Source organism: Ranitomeya imitator, chromosome 2 (assembly GCF_032444005.1).
Source record: "Ranitomeya imitator isolate aRanImi1 chromosome 2, aRanImi1.pri, whole genome shotgun sequence".
Lineage (NCBI taxonomy): Eukaryota > Metazoa > Chordata > Amphibia > Anura > Dendrobatidae > Ranitomeya > Ranitomeya imitator.
In genome coordinates, this window is record NC_091283.1 from 270692173 (window position 1) to 270719492 (window position 27320).

Genomic DNA, 27320 nt, shown 5'->3' on the forward strand with positions numbered 1-27320 from the left:
TCAAGTCCTCTGAAAATTGACCACAGTCTTTTAAGTGGTAGTCCACAGCTTTGATTGCTACATCATGAGGGATACTCGTATATAAAGATACGACATCACAGCTTAGCCAGCTATATTCCCTTTTCCATCGCCATATCGAGAGTAATTTTAGAACTGCTTTAGAGTCTCTGATATATCCTGGCAACTTTGCAACTAAAGGCTGTAACAAAGAGTCCATCCACTCGCATAAGTGTTCTAACATAGAACCAATTCCTGAGATGATTCGACGCATCGCTGGAAACCCATCCCCTTTGTGGACTTTTGGGAGACCGTACATAAACGGTAATTTGGGGGACTCCACATAGAGATAATCTGCTTGTTTTCTATCAAATATCGCTAGACTAACCCCCTCACTAGTCAGCCGAGCAACATTAGCATTAATTTCTTTAGTTGGATTTCTTTTTAGTTTCTCGTATGTGGCTGTGTCAGATAAAAGTTCAGTCATTTTTGCCCTGTAATCACATTCGTTCATTATTACTATGAGGCCACCCTTGTCGCTTTTCTTAATAACAATATTTTTCATTGATTTTAATTCATTTAAAGCTTTCCGCTGCTTAGATGATAAGTTCCCATGAGATCTATTTTCTTGTGTTTCTTGAAGTGTTTTCAAATCCCTTTCGATCACTTCTTGAAATTTTTCCATACACTCAACTCTTGTTTGTAACGGATAAAAAAAAAGGGTTTTTTTATTTTGAATTTCTCAGATGTTCTAAGGAGGTTATTTTGATCCTCCTCACACTGCTCCTTCGATAGTTTGATGAGACAGTTGAGTGCCACCTGTTCACCAAAATCTAGATTTTCAAACTCATTTAACTCAGGAGCAGTGCCCGGACCAGAAACAGCACCTTCATCATTAAAGAAATGTTTTTTTATAGTCAAATTTCTTATGAACTTATTAACATCTAAACCGGTTTTTACGTACCGGTAATAGGATTTTACAGAGTCCACGACAGCACCCACAACGAGAGAGGGGATCCGCCCACCTTCCGGACAGGAACCTACAGGTTAAAAAGGGGCGGTCCCCCTCGCCCTCCAGTTTGTGTTCCAGAGTACAAGGGATACCGCCAATGAATCAGTACATGACAATATTATCTTAAACACTACTAAATACCACCACCTCTATAGAGTGATCTCTAAGGCACACCTTCCAACAGAGTGCAGGAATAAGTAACTAAATACGGGGGGGAATGTATGGGTGCTGTCGTGGACTCTGTAAAATCCTATTACCGGTACGTAAAAACCGGTTTTCCTATCGCCACGACAGCACCCACAACGAGAGACTTTCAACGACTATTTAACTGGGAGGGACCACAGCACTAAGTACTGAACGGCCAAACTGTAAGCTGGAATTAGCAGATAGATCAAGGCAATAGTGCTTATAAAAGGTGGAAGGTGATGACCAAGTTGCCGCCTTACATATCATTTCAATGGGGACATCTGCCTTCTCCGCCCAGGATGATGCTATAGCCCGAGTGGAGTGCGCCCTGATGCCTTCTGGTGGTGTTACTCCCCTGGCAGAATAGGCAAGACATATTGCTTCTCTAATCCATCTAGCGATAGAGTTCTTCGTGACACCAGAACCTTTTTTCTGATTCTGGAAAGAAACAAACAGAGCCCTACTCTGTCTCCAGCTTTGTGTCCTATCCAGGTATTCTAATATCGCCCTCTTTACATCTAGGGTATGATATTTTTTCTCCTCTTCTGAACCTGGATCTTCATAGAAAGATGGTAAATAAATCTCCTGACTTCCATGAAATTTAGTTGCTACTTTTGGTAAATATGCAGGATCAGGCTTTAAGACAATCTTATCCTGGGGAATTATTAGATAGGGAGGATCTACTGATAACGCATGTATATCACTGACCCTCCTGGCAGACGTTAATGTTAAAAGTAGAGCTGTCTTTAAAGTTAAATTTTTTATCGAAATAGAGTCTAATGGCTCAAAAGGAGGTTCGGTCAATGCCTCAAGCACCAAATTTAGATCCCAAGGGGGTATTCTTACAATATGGATTGGGTTAGAACGCTGACATGCCTTAATAAACCTAGCAACCCATCTATTACCAGCTACATCACTGTTATATAGAGCTCCCAAGGCTGAAACATGAACTCTCAGAGTGTTGACTGCTAAACCCAATTCCCAGCCCTTCTGAAGGAATTCTAAAATAGCTGAAATCGGAGCCTTATCTCCTAATGGTTGCTGATGAAACATAAGGAATTTTTTCCAAATTTTTGTATAGATCTTTGTAGTAACCTCCTTCCTGCTTTTCAATAAGGTAGTAATTAAAGCATTGGAGAACCCTCTCTCCTTCAGAAGCTCCCTCTCAAGTTCCAAGCCGTTAAGTGAAGAGTCTCCAAATTTGGATGATGAAATGGACCCTGAGAGAGGAGTTCCGGAACCACTGGCAACACCCAGGGATCGGACACTGACATTGTCCTGAGGAGAGAGAACCAAGGCCTCCTGGGCCAGAAGGGGGCAATTAGGATCACTCTGGCTCCTTCCTCCCGGATCTTCCTGAGAACTATCGGAATCAGACACATAGGAGGAAAGGCAAATGCCAGCTGGAAGTCCCAACGGACACGAAGGGAATCCACTATGAATGGTTGGTCTGCTATGTGCAAGGATGCGAACCTCCTGACCTTCCTGTTCTTCCTCGTAGCAAATAGATCTATTATCGGCAAACCCCACAGATTGACTATTCGATCGAATATCTGTTGGTCTAGGGACCACTCTCCCTGACGAAGGGAATGGCGACTGAGATAGTCTGCCTCTATGTTGAGTTCCCCTTTTATATGAACTGCCGACAGAGATTGTAAGTGATTCTCGGCCAAAGACAATATCTGTGCTGTAGTGGTCATCAGGGATCGAGATCTTGTCCCCCCCTGATGATTGATGTAGGCCACCACAGTCATATTGTCGGTTTGTATCTGTACATGTGAATTCCTCAGGGATGGTAGTAAGCAAAGAAGAGCCTGTTTGACTGCAGTAAGCTCTCTTAGATTTGAGGAATTCTGGGACTCTTGGATCGACCATCGCCCTTGGGTTAGAATGTCTCCCATATGGGCTCCCCAACCGAACGGACTGGCATCTGTTGTAATTACGTTGTTCGGAGTGATGGTCCAGAGAACCCCTTTTGACAAATGTGCCAGATTGAGCCACCATCTCAGATCGTGAAGAGTGGCGGGTGATAGACCGAATTTTCTGCTCAGAGCACCGTGAAGATCTTTCTTCGCTTGAAGAACCTCGTATTGAAGCATTCGAGTATGAGCCTGAGCCCATCTCACTGCCGATATACACGCAGTCAAAGATCCTAGTAGAGACATTGCGTCTCTTAAACTTAAGTTTGGAGTTTTCCTTACAGCCGTGATTCTTTGAATGATCTTCTGCTTCTTCTCTTCTGGTAGGAAGGATGACTGATCTTCTGAGTCTAGAAGAACTCCTAGAAAGATTTGACGTCTTGTGGGTTCCAGTTTTGACTTTTCCCAGTTGACTATCCACCCGAGTTCCTGTAGGGATGATATTATGGCATTTACCCTAAACGTACACTGAGCAATTGAATTTCCAACTATCAAAAAATCGTCTAGATAGGGCACCACAAGGGTTTCCTTTTCCCTAATATGGGCCATTACTTCCGAGATAACTTTAGTAAAAATTCTAGGTGCCATGGATAGACCAAAGGGCATTGCCAAATATTGGAAATGTTTAATCTGATGGTTTACCCATACTGCCATCCTGAGGAATTGCTGGTGATTTCTGTGAACTGGAAGATGGTAGTACACATCTTTTAGATCCAAGACCGACATGTAGCACCTAGGAAACAAAAGCTTAGTTGTTGATTTAATGGATTCCATCTTAAAAGCGTGGTACTGAAGATATTTATTCAATTTACGTAAATTTATGATAGTCCTAAAGGACCCATCAGGTTTAGAGATTAAGAATAGCGGAGAATAAAAACCCGTCTTCTCCTGATGTTTTGGTACCTCTTCAATAACTCGCTTTGTAAGCAATTGTTGAATCTCTAATTCTAAGGCCTGTTGTTGGGCCGGAGTGTCCAGTGATGTTATCACAAAATGATTTGGTGGAGTTCTCAAAAATTCTAATTTTAATCCTGACTCAATCACCCCCATTATCCAGGCACTAGAAGTAATCTTTTTCCATTTATCTGAGAAGAACTTTAGTCTTCCCCCTACTGGTAGATCAGTCTTATCTGTAATTACGTCTACGTCTTGAGAAAGATGAAGGGTTCTTATAGTATCCACCTTTCTTCTTTTGATCCGATGTTTCCCAGTCGCGATTATTTCCCTGCTGGTCTGACTGGAATCTTCTGAAGGGCATGCGTCTCCGGAAGGCATTCCTAAAAGTGGGATTAAACGTTTTAGGAAATCCCTTTTTTCTGTCTTCTGCCTTTGCAAGGATGTCATCCAGCACGGGGCCGAATAGGTACTCACCCCTACATGGAATGGAGCACAATTTGACTTTTGCCTGAGCATCCCCCTTCCAGGTTTTTAGCCAAAGTGCCCGTCGGGCTGCATTTGAGAGACCCGCCGATCTTGCAGCCAATTTCAGGGAATCAATCGAGGCATCCGCTAGATAAGCCGCTCCTTCCCTGACCTGAGACAGGGAGTTTAACAATTTATCCCTGGGTACTTTTGCTTTAAGCTGTTCCTCCAGCTGAGTCACCCAGACCATAACTGATCTTGCCGTACAGGTGCCTGCGATTGCGGGCTTAAAGGCTCCAGATGATGCTTCCCACACCTTCTTAAGGAGCATGTCAGCCTTCCTGTCTGAAGGATCTTTAAGGAGTCCTACATCCTCTAACGGTAGCGAGCCTGTTTTTGAGGTAGAGGCTACTGCCGCATCTATTTTTGGGATCTTCATCCACTGGGATAAGGTGTCATCCTCAAAGGGGTACCTTCTTTTTGCGGCTGAAGGTAAGAACCCTTTATCCAGCTTGTCCCACTCCCGTTTGACCAGATCTTTAATGGTATCTACCACCGGGAAAGCTTTGCGACTTCTCTGGCTCAGCCCTGCGAACATGATCTCCTGGGTTGTTTTCGGCTCTTTACTCTCAGCCACACCCATAGTCGCACGGACTGCCTTAATTAAAGTCTCCATATTATCTGTGGCAAAGCAAGGCCTTCCTTCCTCATCTGAGGAGGATGGTGATGAACTCTCCGAGCACTCGCCCTCTTGCAACGAAGGGCTGGAATCGGATACCATTTCCATACTACTCTTCTCATGCCGCTTAGATTTAAGAGAAGATTTTATTTCTTCCCTAATTACTTCCCTCAAATCCGATACACGAAGGGGGGCCTCTTCCTCTAACGTACGGCATATACACGTCTGACATAATCTCTTTACATAGGTGTCAGGTAGTGGCTCCGTGCATAACGCACACTGCTTATGTTTGGACTTTGAGGCCTTCTTCCCCTATAACAAAACATAGTATAGAAGACAGTTGTATCAGCCAGTGGCTCAGATATAACACTCACCACTGCTGATGAAATTAGAGTACCGGTTTCTGAGGGGGTGAGGTGCGATGTGACGTGCCAGGATCCTGCTGCCCGCGTGCCACATCTCCACTCTGAGATCTGCTGCTGCTCCTTTGCTGCTCTCCTTTTCGGTGTTCGGCGTCTCCTGTGGAAGACATGTTGCCGCACACCACTCACCAAGCGCTGCCTTCTTTTCAAAGGTCCCGCGCTCCTCCTCCCGGCCTCCTCCGGAAGTCGATCGATCACTTCCGGGTCATAAGCGCCGACCTGCTCCCGCAGCGTCGCGCGCGTGTGGACGACCCAGGGCGGCGTGCCTTCCCCTGGGAACGCCACTTCGGCGTTCAGCCGCTCCTTGCCAGACGAGGGGGGAAGCTGGACACAGGACTTCCCCCGACGCTGCTTCCGGGCCCCCGACTCTGCCGTTCTCACCTGGACACCGCACAGAGGCTTGGCGGACCCGGGTAGGTGAACGAGACCTGTAGGCTCCCGCCGTCCGGACAGGAACCCAAACTGGAGGGCGAGGGGGACCGCCCCTTTTTAACCTGTAGGTTCCTGTCCGGAAGGTGGGCGGATCCCCTCTCTCGTTGTGGGTGCTGTCGTGGCGATAGGAAAAATGGTCATAAATAAATTAAAGTTTGAATCTGGCACAAAATTCAGACCAAGCGCCAATACGTTCAGTTGATCAGGCGACAAAGGCTGGGAGGACAGGTTAACATTACTCTTTTTTAATGTTTGTGCTTCTTCTGGTAACGAGTAGTTACTCCTGGCACGTTTCTTGTGCTTCCTACACCCCCCCCCCCCCCCCGTCTTTTTCATTTTTTGATGTTTTTCCGTATCTTTTTTTACATTCAGTATTATTGCTTGTTATTGAAATATCCGACATGCTTGCATTTGTGTCCGAAGAGTCAGGTTCTGAGGATGAAAAATAAACCTGTGGTCTGCTGGTTGATATTTGACGAGCTCGGCTCTTTTTCAAAATAGATTTTGGTGATTTGAAGGATTTCTCCCACTGTCCCCATTCACATACAGTGTTATTCGAATAATCATTGAGGTCTCTTTCAAACTTGCGTTTCTTCCGATTCATAATTTCATCTTCCAGACTACTTACATTGCCTCTTATTTTCTCAAGTGATGTTTCAAAGTGAGACAATGTTTTAAACTCCTCAAGATTCAGTTTGCTTTTTTTCTAGATCTTCTTGTATTTCTTTTAATCTGGATTCCTCATTTTTAATCAAAAGTTTCATTAAATTAAGGGAACAGTCTGTGAGTATCTGATTCCAGTCTTTTTTAAAGTCTTCAGAATAAGAGGTTGTGGAAAATTTTTTGATCCTCAAACCTCTGGGAATCATTTGTTTTGTTAAATAATTTTCCAGAGTGGTATGATTCCACCATATTCTTGTTTCAATTTTCATAAGTCTTTCCACTTCATTTAGACATAGTGCGAAGTCACCACTCGATCAGATATACCACCTCCAAACACCTGTGCCGCTTTGGCTGATCTGTCTTGCACTTGCTCTATGTGACCTATTAAAGGACGGAGTAAATGTGGTAGCCAGGAGGGCTCAAACCATTGGTGACATGATTGCCCCTAGTTCTGTTCTGCCTGTAATTAAATCTAACACCTGGCTGGAGTGCAAAGGCTTTTTTAGATGCGGCACCGCTGCTTGCAGCACATGTGCACATATACAGCCAGGCAATGTGTTCTATAATTCGGAACACACTAAAGAATATAAAATCAATAGCTTTATAAATTGCCACACGAAAAATGTAATCTATAAGATAGACTGCACAATATGCCAAATATCCTATATAGGATGTACTACACGTAAGTTAAAAACTCGAATAACAGAGCATATTAGAGATGCTACCTGTTTAAACATAGTTAATAGAAATGTATCTATGGTATCGAGACATTTTCATACACAGCATAATGGAGATATTGCGGCTCTGAGAGTGCACGGCATTGAAAAGATTCATTTGTCATATCGCGGAGGTGACATAAAAAGACGCTTGCTCACCAGAGAGGCGTTCTGGATGTACAATTTAAATACTCGCTTTCCGAAAGGAATGAATAAGAGGACTGAAATTCTATATCATTATGTATGATTTTAATGTGCTTTGTACGATTTGTTAATTTTTATTTGTGTAGCTTCAGGACCTTACGATTGTATCATGTGACCCATAGGGCTGTGTCTTTTTTGACTTCACTATATGTAGGGCATTCAGTCCTGAGACTTCACTGGCATGAGTAAGACCTCTAGTGGTCGAAACGCGTAGCCGTCTCACTCACACTATCACCTGTCTGATCTACCTGGTGTAAGGATATTTTTACGTGTAATTTTCTAATAAAGACATATTTTTTATCCATCTGCTGGAGCTGGAATACTTTTCATATTTGGAGTCGTATCGTTGGACGTCTTGGTCTGGACGGCTTCCGTGCCCCGCATCAGATGGTCTGGTTGGTGAGCTGGCTCTGGCTTTTGTAGCCAATTTTTTGCTATTTATACTGGATTGTGTACTTGTAACCATGGAAAACCCAGTACAACAACATCATGTAAATTATGCAACACCAGAAAACGGCAATCTTCCTGATGTGCAGGAGCCGTGTACATAGTCATCTGCGTCCAGTACTGAGGTTTATTCTTGGCCAATGGTGTAGCATCAATACCCCTCAAGGGTATGGGACTCTGCAAAGGCTGCAAAGAAAAACCACAGCGCCTAGCGAATTCTAAGTCCATTAAGTTCAGAGCAGTGCCTGAATCCACAAATGCCATGACAGAAAAGGATGACAATGAGCAAATCAGGGTCACAGACAGGAGAAACTTAGGCTGCACAGTACTGATGGTAACAGACCTAGCGACCCTCTTAATACGCTTAGGGCAATCAGAAATAGCATGAGCAGAATCACCACAGTAAAAACACAGCCCATTCTGACGTCTGTATCCCCTCTGTTCCGCTCTGGTCAAAATCCTATCACATTGCATGGGCTCAGGACTTTGCTCAGAGGACACTGCCATATGGTGCACCACTTTGCGTTCGCGCAGGCGCCGATCAATCTGAATGGCCAGAGACATAGATTCGCTCAAACCAACAGGCGTGGGAAACCACACCATAACATCTTTAAGGGCTTCAGAAAGACCCTTTCTGAAAATTGCTGCCAGAGCGTCCTCATTCCATTTAGTGAGCACAGACCATTTTCTAAATTTCTGGCAGTATAACTCTGCTGCTTCCTGACCCTGACACAAGGCCAACAGTGTTTTCTCAGCATGCTCTACAGAGTTAGGTTCGTCATACAATAATCCGAGCGATTGAAAAAAATGCATTTACATGAAGCAATGCCGGATTCCCTGACTCAAGTGAGAATGCCCAGTCCTGAGGGTCACCACGCAGCAGAGAAATAACCATTTTTACTTGCTGAATGGGGTCACCAGAGGAACGGGGTTTCAGAGCAAAAAACAATTTGCAGTTATTTTTAAAGTTCAAAAACTTAGATCTATCCCCGTAAAACAAATCCGGAGTAGGAATTCTAGGCTCTAAGGCCGGAGTCTGAACCACATAATCTTGAATACTCTGTACTCTTGCAGCAAGCTAATCCACACGAGAAAACAAACCCTGAACATCCATGCCTGCATCCAAATCCCGAATCACCCAGAGATCAAGAGGAAGGAAAAAGACAAAACAAACTAAAGGAAAAAAAAAATGGCTCAGAACTCTTTTTCCTCTTCCTTCTTTTGAAATGCATTCAGCTCATTTTTGGCCAGTTGTACTGTTATGGTCTGGTGATTAAGGAGCGACATGCGACTAGCTCTGAGCAGGTGGCAACTATACTGACCGCAGTCCCTAAGCTCAACACAACACTAGAAGTAGCCGTGGAATGCTTCTAACTCTGCCTAGGTATCTCGTCACAGCCTAAGAGCTAACTACCTCTAAAGATAGAAGCAGGAAAACTATCTTGCCTCAGAGAAAATCCCCAAAGGATAGATTAGCCCCCCACAAATAATGACTGTGAGTGGAGAGGGAAAAGACATACGTAGTATGAAACAAGACTAAGCACAGGAGGCCACTTCTAGCTAGATAGAAATAGTACAGGACAGAACGCTGTGCGGTCAGTAATAAAAACTAGAAAAAGTCCACCGCAGAGAAATGCAAAAATCTCCACACCTGACTAAAGGTGTGGAGGGCTAACTCTGCTGCCCAGAGCTTCCAGCTTAGCTGAATAGATCCATACTGAAAAGCTGGACAAATGAACAAAAACAAAGAAAGTGCTGAACAACAAAGTCCACAACAAGTGAACCGCAAAAGGACAAGCAAGGACTTAGCTTAGATGAACTGGTCAGAGTGTCAGGAAAGTCCTAAGAGCAATGACTCCAGGCAGGAACAATTGACAACTGGCATTGAATGAGGGATAAGGCCAGACTAATATAGCCGAGCCAGAAAGACGCTCAGTGAAAACAGCTGCTGAAGCTAAATCCAAGAAGCAGCCATACCACTCAAAACCACAGGAGGGAGCCCAAGAGCAGAACTCAAAAATGCTACTTACAACCACCGGAGGGAGCCCAAGAGCGGAATTCACAACACCTGGCCACATACCTCACTGAGCTCAGTTAGCTTCCTAAGCTTGTCATTATCTCTGCTCTGTGGGTGCCAGTCAAAAGTGGGGTGCCACTAGTGGAGGTAGTTGGACCTGGACGCCTCAGAGTCGCAGTTGCTCTTATCCCGGTGAGTCGGAAGGGTGAGACTCTGTAACGTGCTCCATCTTGGGTATTTGCCGGGACTCTTCTATATATTATTGTCTCTTGGTGGTTCAATAAAGAATTGCCACACTGATTTACCCTCACCCTGTGTTTTCTGAGTGGTATTCTGCCCACGGGAAAAGAGAGCAGGCTTTTATTGGCATGAGCTCTTGTCCATGCGGTCTTTCTTAAGACAGTCAGGTCAGCGGTCGAAAGCATCCACTGACCCTCGTGTCTCCACACTCCATACAGTAAAATGGCCCCCCCCCACACAGGCCTCCATACACTATAATGCCCCCCACACAGTATAATGGCCCTTACACACAGCATAATGTCTCCACACTGCCCTCCAGACTATATAACGGCCCCCATACAGTATAATGGCCCCATACACAGTCCTCCATACACTATAATGCCCCACACAGACAGCCCTCCATATAGTATAATGGCCTTTACACACAGCATAATGTCTCCACACCGCTCTTCAGACTATATAACGGCCCTCATACAGTATAATGGCCCCACACACACTGTCCTCCATACACTATAACGCCTGTTGTGAATTCCGCTCTTGGGCTCCCTCCGGTGGTTGTAAGTGGCACTTTTGTGAGTTCTGCTCTTGGGCTCCCTCTTGTGGTTTCAAGTGGTATGGCTGCTCCTTGGAGTTAGCTGTCATCAGATGCCTCCACTTTTCGTCTCTTCTGCTCGGCTATTTAGGCCTGGCTGTTCCTTCAGCCAGTGCCACTTGTAAATGGTTCCTGGTTGGATTCACATCTCTTTGGATATCCCTGTTATCCTGACCAGTTCAGCAAAGCTAAGTTTTTGCTTGCGCTTTCCTGTTCACAGATTGTGGACTTATCCGTTCAGTGCTTTCTATGTTTGTCCAGCGTTATCAGTATGAATTAATTCTGTCTTGCTGGAAGCTCTGGGAAGCAGATTTACCCTCCACACCTTTAGTCAGGTGTGGAGATTTTTTTTTTGTAAACTCTGCATGGATTTTTGTAGTGTTTTATACTGACCGCACAGTATTCCATCCTGTCCTATCTATCAAGCTAGACTGGACTCCTGTGCTCATCCTGGTTTCATTCTGTGTATGTCTTTTTCCTCTCCACTCACAGTCATTATTTGTGGGGGGCTAATCTATCCTTGGGGATTTTCTCTGAGGCAAGATAGTTTTCCTGCTTCTGTCTTTAAGGGTAGTTAGCTCTTAGGCTGTGACGAGATGCCTAGGGAGAGTTAGGAGCATTCCACGGCTACTGCAAGTGTTGTGTTGAGCTTAGGGACTGCGGTCAGTACAGTTACCACGTCCTTCAGAGTTCGTTCCATGTTGCTCCTAAACCACCAGATCATAACAAACGCCCCCCACAGACAGCCTTCATTACAGTATAATGGCCCTTACACACAGCATAATGTCTCCCCACTGCCCTCCAGACAATATAACGGCCCCCATACAGTTTTCCATACAGTATAATGCCCCCCCCACAGCCCTCCATACAGTATAATAGCCCCACACAGCCCTCCATACAGTATAATGGTCCCCCCACACAACCCTCCATACAGTATAATGGCCCCCCCCCCACAGTCCTCCATACAGTATAAAGGGCCCCACACAGCTGTCCATACAATATTCTGGCCCCTAGTCATTCACACAGTATAATGGTCTAACATACTATATAATGGCCCTCCAGACAGTATGATGGCCCCTACACAGCCCTCCATACAGTATAATGGCCCTGCACAATCCTCCAAACAGTATAATGGACCCCACAATGTACTCAATGATTTTAAAAAATATATATATTCACTTTTCCTCATTCCCCCACTACTGCTCTGGTCTCTGAAGCGTTTCTCTGAAGTTCTGCACAGCAAACATGTAGTGACACACAGGTAGAAACATGGAGGAGGGAGCTGATCCATATGTATGCAGATACAGTTGAAAGTGTGATGTCAGTCAGGGAGAGGTGTGGTGCTGACGATGGCACCTTGTCCTTCGACTCACGGGCCCCAAAGAAGACACGAGGTCTGCAGCTCTAAATCAGTAGGCCACTAGCTATATTCCTCTGTAATATCGGTAACAATGTGACTTTTCAGCCAAGTAAATCTCTATTTTTGCCCATTTTTCCTGAGGAAACAAGCTGCCTAATAATGCCTAATCACTGAGAATGCCTCCTATCCATCACTAGAGATCAGAGGTGACATCACTGAGAATGCCTCCTATCCATCACCAGAGATCAGCAATGACATCACTGAGAATGCCTCCTATCCATTACCAGAGATCAGCAATGACATCACTGAGAATGCCTCCTATCCATCACCAGAGATCAGCGGTGACATAACTGAGAATGCCTCCTATCCATCACCAGAGATCAGCGGTGAGATCACTGAGAATGCCTCCTATTCATCACCAGAGATCAGAGGTGAGATCACTGAGAATGCCTCCTATCCATCACCAGAGATCAGAGGTGAGATCACTGAGAATGTCTCCTATCCATCACCAGAGATCAGAGGTGAGATCACTGAGAATGCCTCCTATCCATCACCAGAGATCAGCGGTGACATGACATCACTGAGAATGCCTCCTATCCATCACAGAGATCAGCGGTGACATCACTGAGAATGCCTCCTATCCATCACCAGAGATCAGCGGTGACATCACTGAGAATGCCTCCTATCCATCACCAGAGATCAGCGGTGACATCACTGAGAATGCCTCCTATCCATCACCAGAGATCAGATCACTGGGAATGCCTCCTATCCATCACCAGAGATCAGAGGTGACATCACTGAGAATGCCTCCTATCCATCACCAGAGATCAGATCACTGAGAATGCCTCCTATCCATCACCAGAGATCAGAGGTGACATCACTGAGAATGCCTCCTATCCATCACCGGAGATCAGCGATGACATCACTGAGAATGCCTCCTATCCATCACCAGAGATCAGAGGTGACATCACTGAGAATGCCTCCTATCCATCACCGGAGATCAGCGATGACATCACTGAGAATGCCTCCTATCCATCACCAGAGATCAGAGGTGACATCACTGAGAATGCCTCCTATCCATCACCGGAGATCAGCGATGACATCACTGAGAATGCCTCCTATCCATCACCAGAGATCAGAGGTGACATCACTGAGAATGCCTCCTATCCATCACCAGAGATCAGATCACTGAGAATGTCTCCTATCCATCACCAGAGATCAGAGGTGACATCACTGAGAATGCCTCCTATCCATCACCAGAGATCAGAGGTGACATCACTGAGAATGCCTCCTATCCATCACCAGAGATCAGAGGTGACATCACTGAGAATGCCTCCTATCCATCACCAGAGATCAGAGGTGACATCACTGAGAATGCCTCCTATCCATCACCAGAGATCAGAGGTGACATCACTGAGAATGCCTCCTATCCATCACCAGAGATCAGAGGTGACATCACTGAGAATGCCTCCTATCCATCACCAGAGATCAGAGGTGACATCACTGAGAATGCCTCCTATCCATCACCAGAGATCAGAGGTGACATCACTGAGAATGCCTCCTATCCATCACCGGAGATCAGCGATGACATCACTGAGAATGCCTCCTATCCATCACCAGAGGTGACATCACTGAGAATGCCTCCTATCCATCACCAGAGATCAGAGGTGACATCACTGAGAATGCCTCCTATCCATCACCGGAGATCAGATCACTGAGAATGCCTCCTATCCATCACCAGAGATCAGATCACTGAGAATGTCTCCTATCCATCACCAGAGATCAGAGGTGACATCACTGAGAATGCCTCCTATCCATCACCAGAGATCAGATCACTGAGAATGTCTCCTATCCATCACCAGAGATCAGATCACTGAGAATGCCTCCTATCCATCACCAGAGATCAGATCACTGAGAATGCCTCCTATCCATCACCAGAGATCAGATCACTGAGAATGTCTCCTATCCATCACCAGAGATCAGAGGTGACATCACTGAGAATGCCTCCTATCCATCACCGGAGATCAGCGATGACATCACTGAGAATGCCTCCTATCCATCACCAGAGATCAGCGGTGACATCACTGAGAATGCCTCCTATCCATCACCAGAGATCAGAGGTGACATCACTGAGAATGCCTCCTATCCATCACAGAGATCAGCGGTGACATCACTGAGAATGCCTCCTATCCATCACGAGATCAGAGGTGACATCACTGAGAATGCCTCCTATCCATCACCGGAGATCAGCGATGACATCACTGAGAATGCCTCCTATCCATCACCAGAGATCAGAGGTGACATCACTGAGAATGCCTCCTATCCATCACCAGGGATCAGATCACTGAGAATGTGTCCTATCCATCACCAGAGATCAGAGGTGATATCACGGAGAATGCCACCTATCCATCACCAGAGATCAGCGGTGAGATCACTGAGAATGCCTCCTATCCATCACCAGAGATCAGAGGTGACATCACTGAGAATGCCTCCTATCCATCACCAGAGATCAGAGGTGACATCACTGAGAATGCCTCCTATCCATCACCAGAGATCAGATCACTGAGAATGTCTCCTATCCATCACCAGAGATCAGAGGTGACATCACTGAGAATGCCTCCTATCCATCACCGGAGATCAGATCACTGAGAATGTCTCCTATCCATCACCAGAGATCAGAGGTGACATCACTGAGAATGCCTCCTATCCATCACCAGGGATCAGATCACTGAGAATGTGTCCTATCCATCACCAGAGATCAGAGGTGATATCACGGAGAATGCCTCCTATCCATCACCAGAGATCAGCGGTGAGATCACTGAGAATGCCTCCTATCCATCACCAGAGATCAGAGGTGACATCACTGAGAATGCCTCCTATCCATCACCAGAGATCAGAGGTGACATCACTGAGAATGCCTCCTATCCATCACCGGAGATCAGCGATGACATCACTGAGAATGCCTCCTATCCATCACCAGAGATCAGAGGTGACATCACTGAGAATGCCTCCTATCCATCACTAGAGATCAGCGGTGACATCACTGAGAATGCCTCCTATCCATCACCAGAGATCAGATCACTGAGAATGTCTCCTATCCATCACCAGAGATCAGAGGTGACATCACTGAGAATGCCTCCTATCCATCACCAGAGATCAGAGGTGACATCACTGAGAATGCCTCCTATCCATCACCAGAGATCAGATCACTGAGAATGTGTCCTATCCATCACCAGAGATCAGAGGTAACATCACTGAGAATGCCTCCTATCCATCACCGGAGATCAGCGATGACATCACTGAGAATGCCTCCTATCCATCACCAGAGATCAGCGGTGACATCACTGAGAATGCCTCCTATCCATCACCAGAGATCAGAGGTGACATCACTGAGAATGTCTCCTATCCATCACCAGAGATCAGAGGCGACATCACTGAGAATGCCTCCTATCCATCACCAGAGATCAGATCACTGAGAATGTCTCCTATCCATCACCAGAGATCAGAGGTGACATCACTGAGAATGCCTCCTATCCATCACCAGAGATCAGAGGTGACATCACTGAGAATGCCTCCTATCCATCACCAGAGGTGACATCACTGAGAATGCCTCCTATCCATCACCGGAGATCAGATCACTGAGAATGTCTCCTATCCATCACCAGAGATCAGAGGTGACATCACTGAGAATGCCTCCTATCCATCACCAGAGATCAGAGGTGACATCACTGAGAATGCCTCCTATCCATCACCAGGGATCAGATCACTGAGAATGTGTCCTATCCATCACCAGAGATCAGAGGTGATATCACGGAGAATGCCTCCTATCCATCACCAGAGATCAGCGGTGAGATCACTGAGAATGCCTCCTATCCATCACCAGAGATCAGAGGTGACATCACTGAGAATGCCTCCTATCCATCACCAGAGATCAGATCACTGAGAATGCCTCCTATCCATCACCGGAGATCAGTGATGACATCACTGAGAATGCCTCCTATCCATCACCAGAGATCAGAGGTGACATCACTGAGAATGCCTCCTATCCATCACCAGAGATCAGATCACTGAGAATGTCTCCTATCCATCACCAGAGATCAGAGGTGACATCACTGAGAATGCCTCCTATCCATCACCAGAGATCAGAGGTGACATCACTGAGAATGCCTCCTATCCATCACTAGAGATCAGCGGTGACATCACTGAGAATGCCTCCTATCCATCACCAGAGATCAGATCACTGAGAATGTCTCCTATCCATCACCAGAGATCAGAGGTGACATCACTGAGAATGCCTCCTATCCATCACCAGAGATCAGAGGTGACATCACTGAGAATGCCTCCTATCCATCACCAGAGATCAGATCACTGAGAATGTCTCCTATCCATCACCAGAGATCAGAGGTGACATCACTGAGAATGCCTCCTATCCATCACCAGAGATCAGATCACTGAGAATGTCTCCTATCCATCACCAGAGATCAGAGGTGACATCACTGAGAATGCCTCCTATCCATCACCAGAGGTGACATCACTGAGAATGCCTCCTATCCATCACCAGAGATCAGAGGTGATATCACTGAGAATGTCTCCTATCCATCACCAGAGATCAGATCACTGAGAATGTCTCCTATCCATCACCAGAGATCAGAGGTGACATCACTGAGAATGCCTCCTATCCATCACCGGAGATCAGATCACTGAGAATGCCTCCTATCCATCACCAGAGATCAGATCACTGAGAATGTCTCCTATCCATCACCAGAGATCAGAGGTGACATCACTGAGAATGCCTCCTATCCATCACCAGAGATCAGATCACTGAGAATGTCTCCTATCCATCACCAGAGATCAGAGGTGACATCACTGAGAATGCCTCCTATCCATCACCAGAGATCAGATCACTGAGAATGTCTCCTATCCATCACCAGAGATCAGAGGTGACATCACTGAGAATGCCTCCTATCCATCACCGGAGATCAGCGATGACATCACTGAGAATGCCTCCTATCCATCACCAGAGATCAGCGGTGACATCACTGAGAATGCCTCCTATCCATCACCAGAGATCAGAGGTGACATCACTGAGAATGCCTCCTATCCATCACAGAGATCAGCGGTGACATCACTGAGAATGCCTCCTATCCATCACGAGATCAGAGGTGACATCACTGAGAATGCCTCCTATCCATCACCAGAGATCAGCGGTGACATCACTGAGAATGCCTCCTATCCATCACCAGAGATCAGCGGTGACATCACTGAGAATGCCTCCTATCCATCACCAGAGATCAGATCACTGAGAATGCCTCCTATCCATCACCAGAGATCAGAGGTGACATCACTGAGAATGCCTCCTATCCATCACCAGAGATCAGAGGTGACATCACTGAGAATGCCTCCTATCCATCACCAGGGATCAGATCACTGAGAATGTGTCCTATCCATCACCAGAGATCAGAGGTGATATCACGGAGAATGCCTCCTATCCATCACCAGAGATCAGCGGTGAGATCACTGAGAATGCCTCCTATCCATCACCAGAGATCAGAGGTGACATCACTGAGAATGCCTCCTATCCATCACCAGAGATCAGAGGTGACATCACTGAGAATGCCTCCTATCCATCACCAGAGATCAGATCACTGAGAATGTGTCCTATCCATCACCAGAGATCAGAGGTGACATCACTGAGAATGCCTCCTATCCATCACCGGAGATCAGCGATGACATCACTGAGAATGCCTCCTATCCATCACCAGAGATCAGAGGTGACATCACTGAGAATGCCTCCTATCCATCACCAGAGATCAGAGGTGACATCACTGAGAATGCCTCCTATCCATCACTAGAGATCAGCGGTGACATCACTGAGAATGCCTCCTATCCATCACCAGAGATCAGATCACTGAGAATGTCTCCTATCCATCACCAGAGATCAGAGGTGACATCACTGAGAATGCCTCCTATCCATCACCGGAGATCAGCGATGACATCACTGAGAATGCCTCCTATCCATCACCAGAGATCAGCGGTGACATCACTGAGAATGCCTCCTATCCATCACCAGAGATCAGATCACTGAGAATGTCTCCTATCCATCACCAGAGATCAGAGGTGACATCACTGAGAATGCCTCCTATCCATCACCAGAGATCAGATCACTGAGAATGTCTCCTATCCATCACCAGAGATCAGAGGTGACATCACTGAGAATGCCTCCTATCCATCACCGGAGATCAGATCACTGAGAATGTCTCCTATCCATCACCAGAGATCAGAGGTGACATCACTGAGAATGCCTCCTATCCATCACCGGAGATCAGATCACTGAGAATGTCTCCTATCCATCACCAGAGATCAGAGGTGACATCACTGAGAATGCCTCCTATCCATCACCAGAGATCAGAGGTGACATCACTGAGAATGCCTCCTATCCATCACCAGGGATCAGATCACTGAGAATGTGTCCTATCCATCACCAGAGATCAGAGGTGATATCACGGAGAATGCCTCCTATCCATCACCAGAGATCAGCGGTGACATCACTGAGAATGCCTCCTATCCATCACCAGAGATCAGATCACTGAGAATGTCTCCTATCCATCACCAGAGATCAGAGGTGACATCACTGAGAATGCCTCCTATCCATCACCGGAGATCAGTGATGACATCACTGAGAATGCCTCCTATCCATCACCAGAGATCAGAGGTGACATCACTGAGAATGCCTCCTATCCATCACTAGAGATCAGCGGTGACATCACTGAGAATGCCTCCTATCCATCACCAGAGATCAGATCACTGAGAATGTCTCCTATCCATCACCAGAGATCAGAGGTGACATCACTGAGAATGCCTCCTATCCATCACCAGAGATCAGAGGTGACATCACTGAGAATGCCTCCTATCCATCACTAGAGATCAGCGGTGACATCACTGAGAATGCCTCCTATCCATCACCAGAGATCAGATCACTGAGAATGTCTCCTATCCATCACCAGAGATCAGAGGTGACATCACTGAGAATGCCTCCTATCCATCACCAGAGATCAGAGGTGACATCACTGAGAATGCCTCCTATCCATCACAGAGATCAGTGGTGACATCACTGAGAATGCCTCCTATCCATCACCAGAGATCAGAGGTGACATCACTGAGAATGGTGATGGATAGGAGGCAGAGATCAGATCACTGAGAATGTGTCCTATCCATCACCAGAGATCAGAGGTGATATCACGGAGAATGCCTCCTATCCATCACCAGAGATCAGCGGTGAGATCACTGAGAATGCCTCCTATCCATCACCAGAGATCAGCGGTGAGATCACTGAGAATGCCTCCTATCACCAGAGATCAGCGGTGACATCACTGATAATGCCTCCTATCCATCACCAGAGATCAGAGGTGACATTCCAAAGACATACTGACAGGGAATTTAGATTGTGAGCCCCAATGGGGACAGCAATGATAATGTGTGTAAAGCGCTGCGGAATATGTTAGCGCTATATAAAAATAAAGATTATTATTATTATCACTGAGAATGCCTCCTATCCATCACTAGAGATCAGCGGTGACATCACTGAGAATGCCTCCTATCCATCACCAGGGATCAGATCACTGAGAATGTGTCCTATCCATCACCAGAGATCAGAGGTGATATCACGGAGAATGCCTCCTATCCATCACCAGAGATCAGCGGTGAGATCACTGAGAATGGTGATGGATAGGAGACAGAGATCAGCGGTGAGATCACTGAGAATGCCTCCTATCCATCACCAGAGATCAGCGGTGACATCACTGAGAATGCCTCCTATCCATCACCAGAGATCAGCGGTGACGTCACTGAGAATGCCTCCTAGCCTTTTCCTACACATGCTCTGTAGATCCAGGTCAGGTTGTGCTGCTCGTTCTCTGCAGACAGAAGACGACGTGCTGAAATATACATGAGAGGAAGCAGAACGCGGAGAGCACGGAGCCACTCATACACCGCCAGCTGCGCTATAAGAGGCTGATATCAGTCACATGATGATGGGGCACCATTACACTGATACTGGGGGGGGGGGGGGGGGGAGGTCACAGTCAGCAGTCCTCCCTTATTAGGGGCGGCTGCAGTCTCCGCAATCGGTATTGTGCAGGAATCCGGCGCGGCAAAATATCAGCCGTCAGCTCCCTGTATACAGCAGACACAATCCACAGAACATTCCTTGAGCCGCCGCTGGATTATCTGGATTACCGCCGGTCAGAGAGCTGCGGTTCCCATGTTGTCAAATTACAGTGTGACCACGCAGCTGTTATTGGAGGTGTAAAGCTCCAGTCACTGGCGATGGCTGATGAGAGTACTACTCCCATCAGCCTGCTGCTGCTAATAACAATGAGAGCAGCAGCGGCTAATGGGAGTATTCACCAGTCAGCGTTTGCCCTCTAAACAGATAAACAATAAACCATAGTGGGTTCCCCTGTATTTTTGATAACCAACCAGGCAAAACTCACAGCTGGGGGCTGCAACCTTCAGCAAGGCTGGTTATCAAGAATAGAGGGGTCCCCATGCTGTATATTTTAATTATTTGAATAAATTATTAATAAAAAAACGTATGGGGTCCCCCCCAATTTTTGACAACCAGCCAAGCTAAAGCAGACAGCTGAATGTTGCAGCCCCCAGCTGTGAGTTTTGCCTGGTTGGTGGTTGCAACCGTCAGCTATCTGCAAGATTGGTTATCAAGAATAGTGGGGTCCCCACGCCGTATATTTTATTTACTTAAATAAATAATTTAAAAAAAAAAACCGGCATGGGGTCCGCCCATTTTTGACAACCAGCCAAGCTAAAGCAGACAGCTGGGGGCTGATATTTTCAGACTGGTAAGGGGCCATGGATATTGACCCCCCCACAGCCGCCCAGAAAACGCACATCTATTACATGCGCCAATTCTGGTGCTTTACCTGGATCTTCCCACTTGCCCTGTGTTGATGGCAAGTGAGGTTAATGTCACCTTTGTATTGTCAGGTGACATCAAGCCAGCGGCTTAGTAATGGAGAGACCTCTATAAGACAACTATAATAATAATAATAATAATAATTTTTATTTATATAGCGCCAACATATTCCGCAGCGCTTTACAAATTATAGAGGGGACTTGTACAGACAATAGACATTACAGCATAACAGAAATACAGTTCAAAACAGATACCAAGAGGAATGAGGGCCCTGCTCGCAAGCTTACAAACTATGAGGAAAAGGGGAGACACAAGACCTATCCATTACTAACCCTATAGTTGTATGGTAAATAAAGACATGGACAGAATAAAGTCCTTTATTAGAAATAAAACAAAACACACTTTCACTTTTTTATTTAAAAATAACAAACACAGTTATACTCACCTAACGCCTATTCCAACGAAGCCCTCGTCTCCTGTAATAGAACAAAAATAACATAACAACCATGTCCCTTTCCTGTCTGTCGTTCTGTCCCACGTTGTAATCTATGTCTGGAGGACAAATAGTTTTCAACCTGGACGGTGCCAAGATGCGACCGTGCATGCTGAAAACCACCAGTGACAGACGGAGCGCAGCGTCAGTGATGGACCAATGGTGTACTGTAACAATGTGAGTGGCCTTGTTAAAGAGCCGAATCGAGAATTTTGCTGCAGATTGGCGATTGTTTATTAACTTATTGTGTTTGAAGAAACTCTAAATGATAAGGAATTGAGATCTTGGAAAAGCTTCAAGTGGAAACAAAAAATCTCCAGAATATGTTGAAGATGTTGAGGAACTGCTAAATGCATACAAGTGTCTTGGATGTCGCATGTCTCTGAACATGCACATTTAGATTTCTCCCCTCAGAATCTTGAGCATGCAAGTGATGAACAAGGCGAGTGTTTTCACCAGGACAATAAAGTAATGGACCACCGCTACCAGGGTTATGGGAAATGACTCAATGATGGATGTTATATAGGGACAACCCTGAAAAATCGTATCAACCACAGGCTAATGTCAGGCACTTGCAAGCTTTCGAGACTACTCAGGTCTCTTCATCAGGCATAGACTAAAGGCCCCGTCACACATAGCGACGCTTAAGCGATCCCGACAACGATACGAACTGTCAGGGATCGTTGCTGCGTCGCTATGTGGTCGCTGGTGAGATGTCACACAGTGCGATCTCCCCAACGACGCAGCAGTGATGCGGCGACCTGTAGCGACCTGTACAACGATGCTATTTCATGACGATTCAATGGGACGTCCTGTCAACGAGGTCGTTGGTAAGGTGTCAAACACAGCGATGTGTGCTACCCAGCGGGACCTCAACGATCAAAAAACGGTCCAGGCCATTCCGACACGACTAGCGATCTCACAGCAGGGGCCTGGTCGCTGCTACATGTCACACATAGTGAGATCGCTACTGAGGTCGCTGTTGCGTCACAAAACTTGTGACTCAGCAGCGATCTCGCTAGCGATCTCGCTATGTGTGACGGGGGCTTAATAGAAATTCTGAAGAACCACATACTTATGCACAACATAGCACAGAAAAATGCTATAGATAAGACAGGTGACGTGAAGCAGAACTACCATTACGGGAGAGGAATAAACAGTTGTGGCTGTAGATATTGGAACAGTTCATAGATAAGGAGTGTGAAAGTTTTACTGTCCTCTGATCGGGGTCTGGTTCTGGAGCAAATTCCTTAGTTAATGTAAAAAGACATAAATCCATGCGACACATTCATCCCTACACTGAGTGTGTCACAGGTTATCATGAGTTTATACTCCCAGACTCTTCTGTCTCTCTTAGATTTGAAGCTACCCTTTAATACAAGTAATCTCATGTCAATGATGCCATGATCTGGGAGATAAAAATGTTTGGCCACAGGTAGATCCATTCATTTTTCTCTTATTGTGTGGCGATGAGAATTCATCCTTGTTCTAAGCTTTTGCCCCGATTCCCCTACATATAGAGCCCCCAGTTGAACATTTAGTACAAATAATTGAGTACACCCTATTAGATGTGATGTAGCTGAAAGTACCTGGGATGTTGTAGTCCTCATATGAGTTGGGGATCTTTATCTTGTCTGTGGTGTTAGTTATGCGCTGGGGGAGCGGCACTTTGTCATGGCGGCTGTGTGCTGGTGGAGCGACACTTTGAGAAACCACAGCTCCTAGGAAAGTACTGCAAGTACACCAGCTAACCAGGGAAAATAGTGCACGCTCCTATATCCAGAGCAGACTGCTATCTCTACATGGGGGACACTGGACATCTGACCAGAAGAGAGCAGCCCATTATACAGTGTGTCTGCTCTGACTGTAAAGAACCCTACCCTACAAAGATGATGGGAAGAGGGCACGCTGAGCGTGCGGCATGGTACAGAGGGCGCGCTGAGGGGGTACAGAGGGCGCGCTGAGCGTGCGGCGGGGGAACAGAGGGCGCGCTGAGCGTGCGGAGGGGGTACAGAGGGCGCGCTGAGATTGCGGAGGGGGTACAGAGGGCGCGCTGAGCGTGCGGAGGGGGTACAGAGGGCGCGCTGAGCGTGCGGAGGGGGTACAGAGGGCGCGCTGAGCGTGCGGAGGGGGTACAGAGGGCGCGTTGAGCGTGCGGAGGGGGTACAGAGGGCGCGCTGAGCGTGCGGAGGGGGTACAGAGGGCGCGCTGAGCGTGCGGAGGGGGTACAGAGGGCGCGCTGAGCGTGCGGAGGGGGTACAGAGGGCGCGCTGAGCGTGCGGAGGGGGTACAGAGGGCGCGCTGAGCGTGCGGAGGGGGTACAGAGGGCGCGCTGAGCGTGCGGAGGGGGTACAGAGGGCGCGCTGAGCGTGCGGAGGGGGTACAGAGGGCGCGCGGAGCGTGCGGAGGGGGTACAGAGGGCGCGCTGAGCGTGCGGAGGGGGTACAGAGGGCGCGCTGAGCGTGCGGAGGGGGTACAGGGCGCGCTGAGCGTGCGGAGGGGGTACAGGGCGCGCTGAGCGTGCGGAGGGGGTACAGGGCGCGCTGAGCGTGCGGAGGGGGTACAGAGGGCGCGCTGAGCGTGCGGAGGGGGTACAGAGGGCGCGCTGAGCGTGCCGGGAGGGTACAGAGGGCGCGCTGAGCGTGCGGAGGGGGTACAGAGGGCGCGCTGAGCGTGCGGAGGGGGTACAGAGGGCGCGCTGAGCGTGCGGAGGGGGTACAGAGGGCGCGCTGAGCGTGCGGAGGGGGTACAGAGGGCGCGCTGAGCGTGCGGAGGGGGTACAGAGGGCGCGCTCAGCGTGCGGAGGGGGTACAGAGGGCGCGCTCAGCGTGCGGAGGGGGTACAGAGGGCGCGCTCAGCGTGCGGAGGGGGTACAGAGGGCGCGCTCAGCGTGCGGAGGGGGTACAGAGGGCGCGCTCAGCGTGCGGAGGGGGTACAGAGGGCGCGCTCAGCGTGCGGAGGGGGTACAGAGGGCGCGCTCAGCGTGCGGAGGGGGTACAGAGGGCGCGCTCAGCGTGCGGAGGGGGTACAGAGGGCGCGCTCAGCGTGCGGAGGGGGTACAGAGGGCGCGCTCAGCGTGCGGAGGGGGTACAGAGGGCGCGCTCAGCGTGCGGAGGGGGTACAGAGGGCGCGCTCAGCGTGCGGAGGGGGTACAGAGGGCGCGCTCAGCGTGCGGAGGGGGTACAGAGGGCGCGCTCAGCGTGCGGAGGGGGTACAGAGGGCGCGCTCAGCGTGCGGAGGGGGTACAGAGGGCGCGCTCAGCGTGCGGAGGGGGTACAGAGGGCGCGCTCAGCGTGCGGAGGGGGTACAGAGGGCGCGCTCAGCGTGCGGAGGGGGTACAGAGGGCGCGCTCAGCGTGCGGAGGGGGTACAGAGGGCGCGCTCAGCGTGCGGAGGGGGTACAGAGGGCACGCTGAGCGTGCGGAGGGGGTACAGAGGGTGCGCTGAGCGTGCGGAGGGGGTACAGAGGGCGCGCTGAGCGTGCGGAGGGGGTACAGAGGGCGCGCTGAGCGTGCAGAGGGGTTACAGAGGGCGCACTGAGCCTGCGGAGGAGGCAATACTTCTATACCAGTCACCAGGCTGTGCAGGAGCAGCAGAATGTAGTGCTCAATACTATCTCTGCACTTTTGGGGCTGATCTCGCACAAGACTTCGGATTACATACTGGTTATCCAGAGTCAAGTATAACCCATAGGTCTGTATTAACCCTTCATAGCCACATAACCTCTGACCTTCCGCACCATTGTCTAAGTATCTACACAGCACCATAGTGGCAGCTGGACATGTCACCCAGAATAACTATAACCCTCATCATCCGGATAATCCGAGGACGTGAGAGGCACAGATAACACAGATTATCACCCCGTAGTCAGTGCCGGGCAGTGACATCACACAAGACTCAGGCATTGGCGGATTATCCTGGCACAGGTGCATTGATGACATCACAACTGGACAGATATCACCTGCCGGACATTATGTGACCACCAGCAGATGGAGCGTACGGACCCCACTGCGAGCGCAGGACCCTACACTGTAGAAAAACACTACAACTCCCAGAAAGCCACACAGCCAGGCACCACTGCCAATCTCACTATTCTCTAGGCAATGCTGTATGAAACAACAGAATTGGGGAGAACTACAACACCCAGCAGATATCTGCTCTACCACACACAACAGGTGACAGAAGAGCAGGTGCAGCAGCAGCCAGTGATACAGGACTGCAGGCATCACTATGGCATCCGGAGCAGAACCTGGCTCTGAGCACACATCGCTCTGCACACACACACACACACACACATTGCTCTGCACACGCACTGCTCTGCACACACACTCACACACACACACTGCTCTGCACACACACACACTGCTCTGCACACGCACTGCTCTGCACACACACTCACACACACACACACTGCTCTGCACACACACTGCTCTGCACACACACACACTGCTCTGCACACACACACACACACACACACACACACACACACACTGCTCTGCACACACACACACACACTGCTCTGCACACACACACACACACACACACTGCTCTGCACACACACTCACACACACACACTGCTCTGCACACACACACACACACTGCTCTGCACACACACACTGCTCTGCACACACACACACACACACACACACACACACTGCTCTACACACACACACTGCTCTGCACACACACACTGCTCTGCACACACACACTGCTCTGCACACACACACACACACACACACACACACACACACACACACATTGCTCTGCACACACACTCACACACACACATTGCTCTGCACACACACTGCTCTGCTCTGCACACACACACTGCTCTGCACACACACACACACACTCACACACACACATTGCTCTGCACACACACTGCTCCGCTCTGCACACACGCGCGCACACACACACATTGCTCTGCTCATACACACTGCTCTGCGCGCGCACACGCACACACCGTACCTTCCTCAGGAAGGCCATCCTCGGCCTGTAGTGCTGCCCTTGGTCCAGGTGCTTCACCGTCATGTTTGCAGCTGATGAGACAGAACCACAGACAGCAGCAACAGCCTCAGGTAGTGGAGCCTCCACAGGCTCCTCCCCTCTCCCAGCGCCAGCCAATCAGGGCCAACTGAGACTAAAAATACAGGAACAGCGCTTCCCGTAACAGCCACAAGAGGGAGCCCGCACTGCACAGGAATCAATGAGATGACAATAACCAGTCTGTAAATTAGGGATCTAATCCTGTGTGATACTGACTGCTGAGCCATGTATCTAATCCTCTCCTGTGTGATACTGTCTGCTGAGCCGTGTATCTAATCCTATCCTGTGTGATACTGACTGCTGAGCCATGTATCTAATCCTATCCTATGTGATACTGACTGCTGAGCCATGTATCTAATCCTCTCCTGTGTGATACTGTCTGCTGAGCTGTGTATCTAATCCTATCCTGTGTGATACTGACTGCTTAGCTGTGTATATAATCCTCTCCTGTGTGATACTGTCTGATGAGCTGTGTATCTAAGCCTCTCCTGTGTGATACTGACTGCTGAGCCATGTATCTAATCCTCTCCTGTGTGATACTGACTGCTGAGCTGTGTATCTAATCCTATCCTGTGTGATACTGACTGCTGAGCTGTGTATCT

The 27320-nt window shown here is 48.1% G+C and overlaps 1 protein-coding gene across 1 annotated transcript in view; it reads right to left on the bottom strand.

The window, feature by feature from the left end:
* Positions 1-26769, bottom strand: part of RGS9 (regulator of G protein signaling 9) — a 104891-nt gene extending 78122 nt beyond the window's left edge. Inside the window, exon 1 of the mRNA XM_069749218.1 lies at positions 26641-26769. Within this exon, the coding sequence (XP_069605319.1) occupies positions 26641-26703 (63 nt within the window). The 5' untranslated portion in view covers positions 26704-26769. The remainder of the gene's footprint in view (positions 1-26640) is intronic.
* Between the last annotated feature and the right edge of the window lie 551 nt (positions 26770-27320).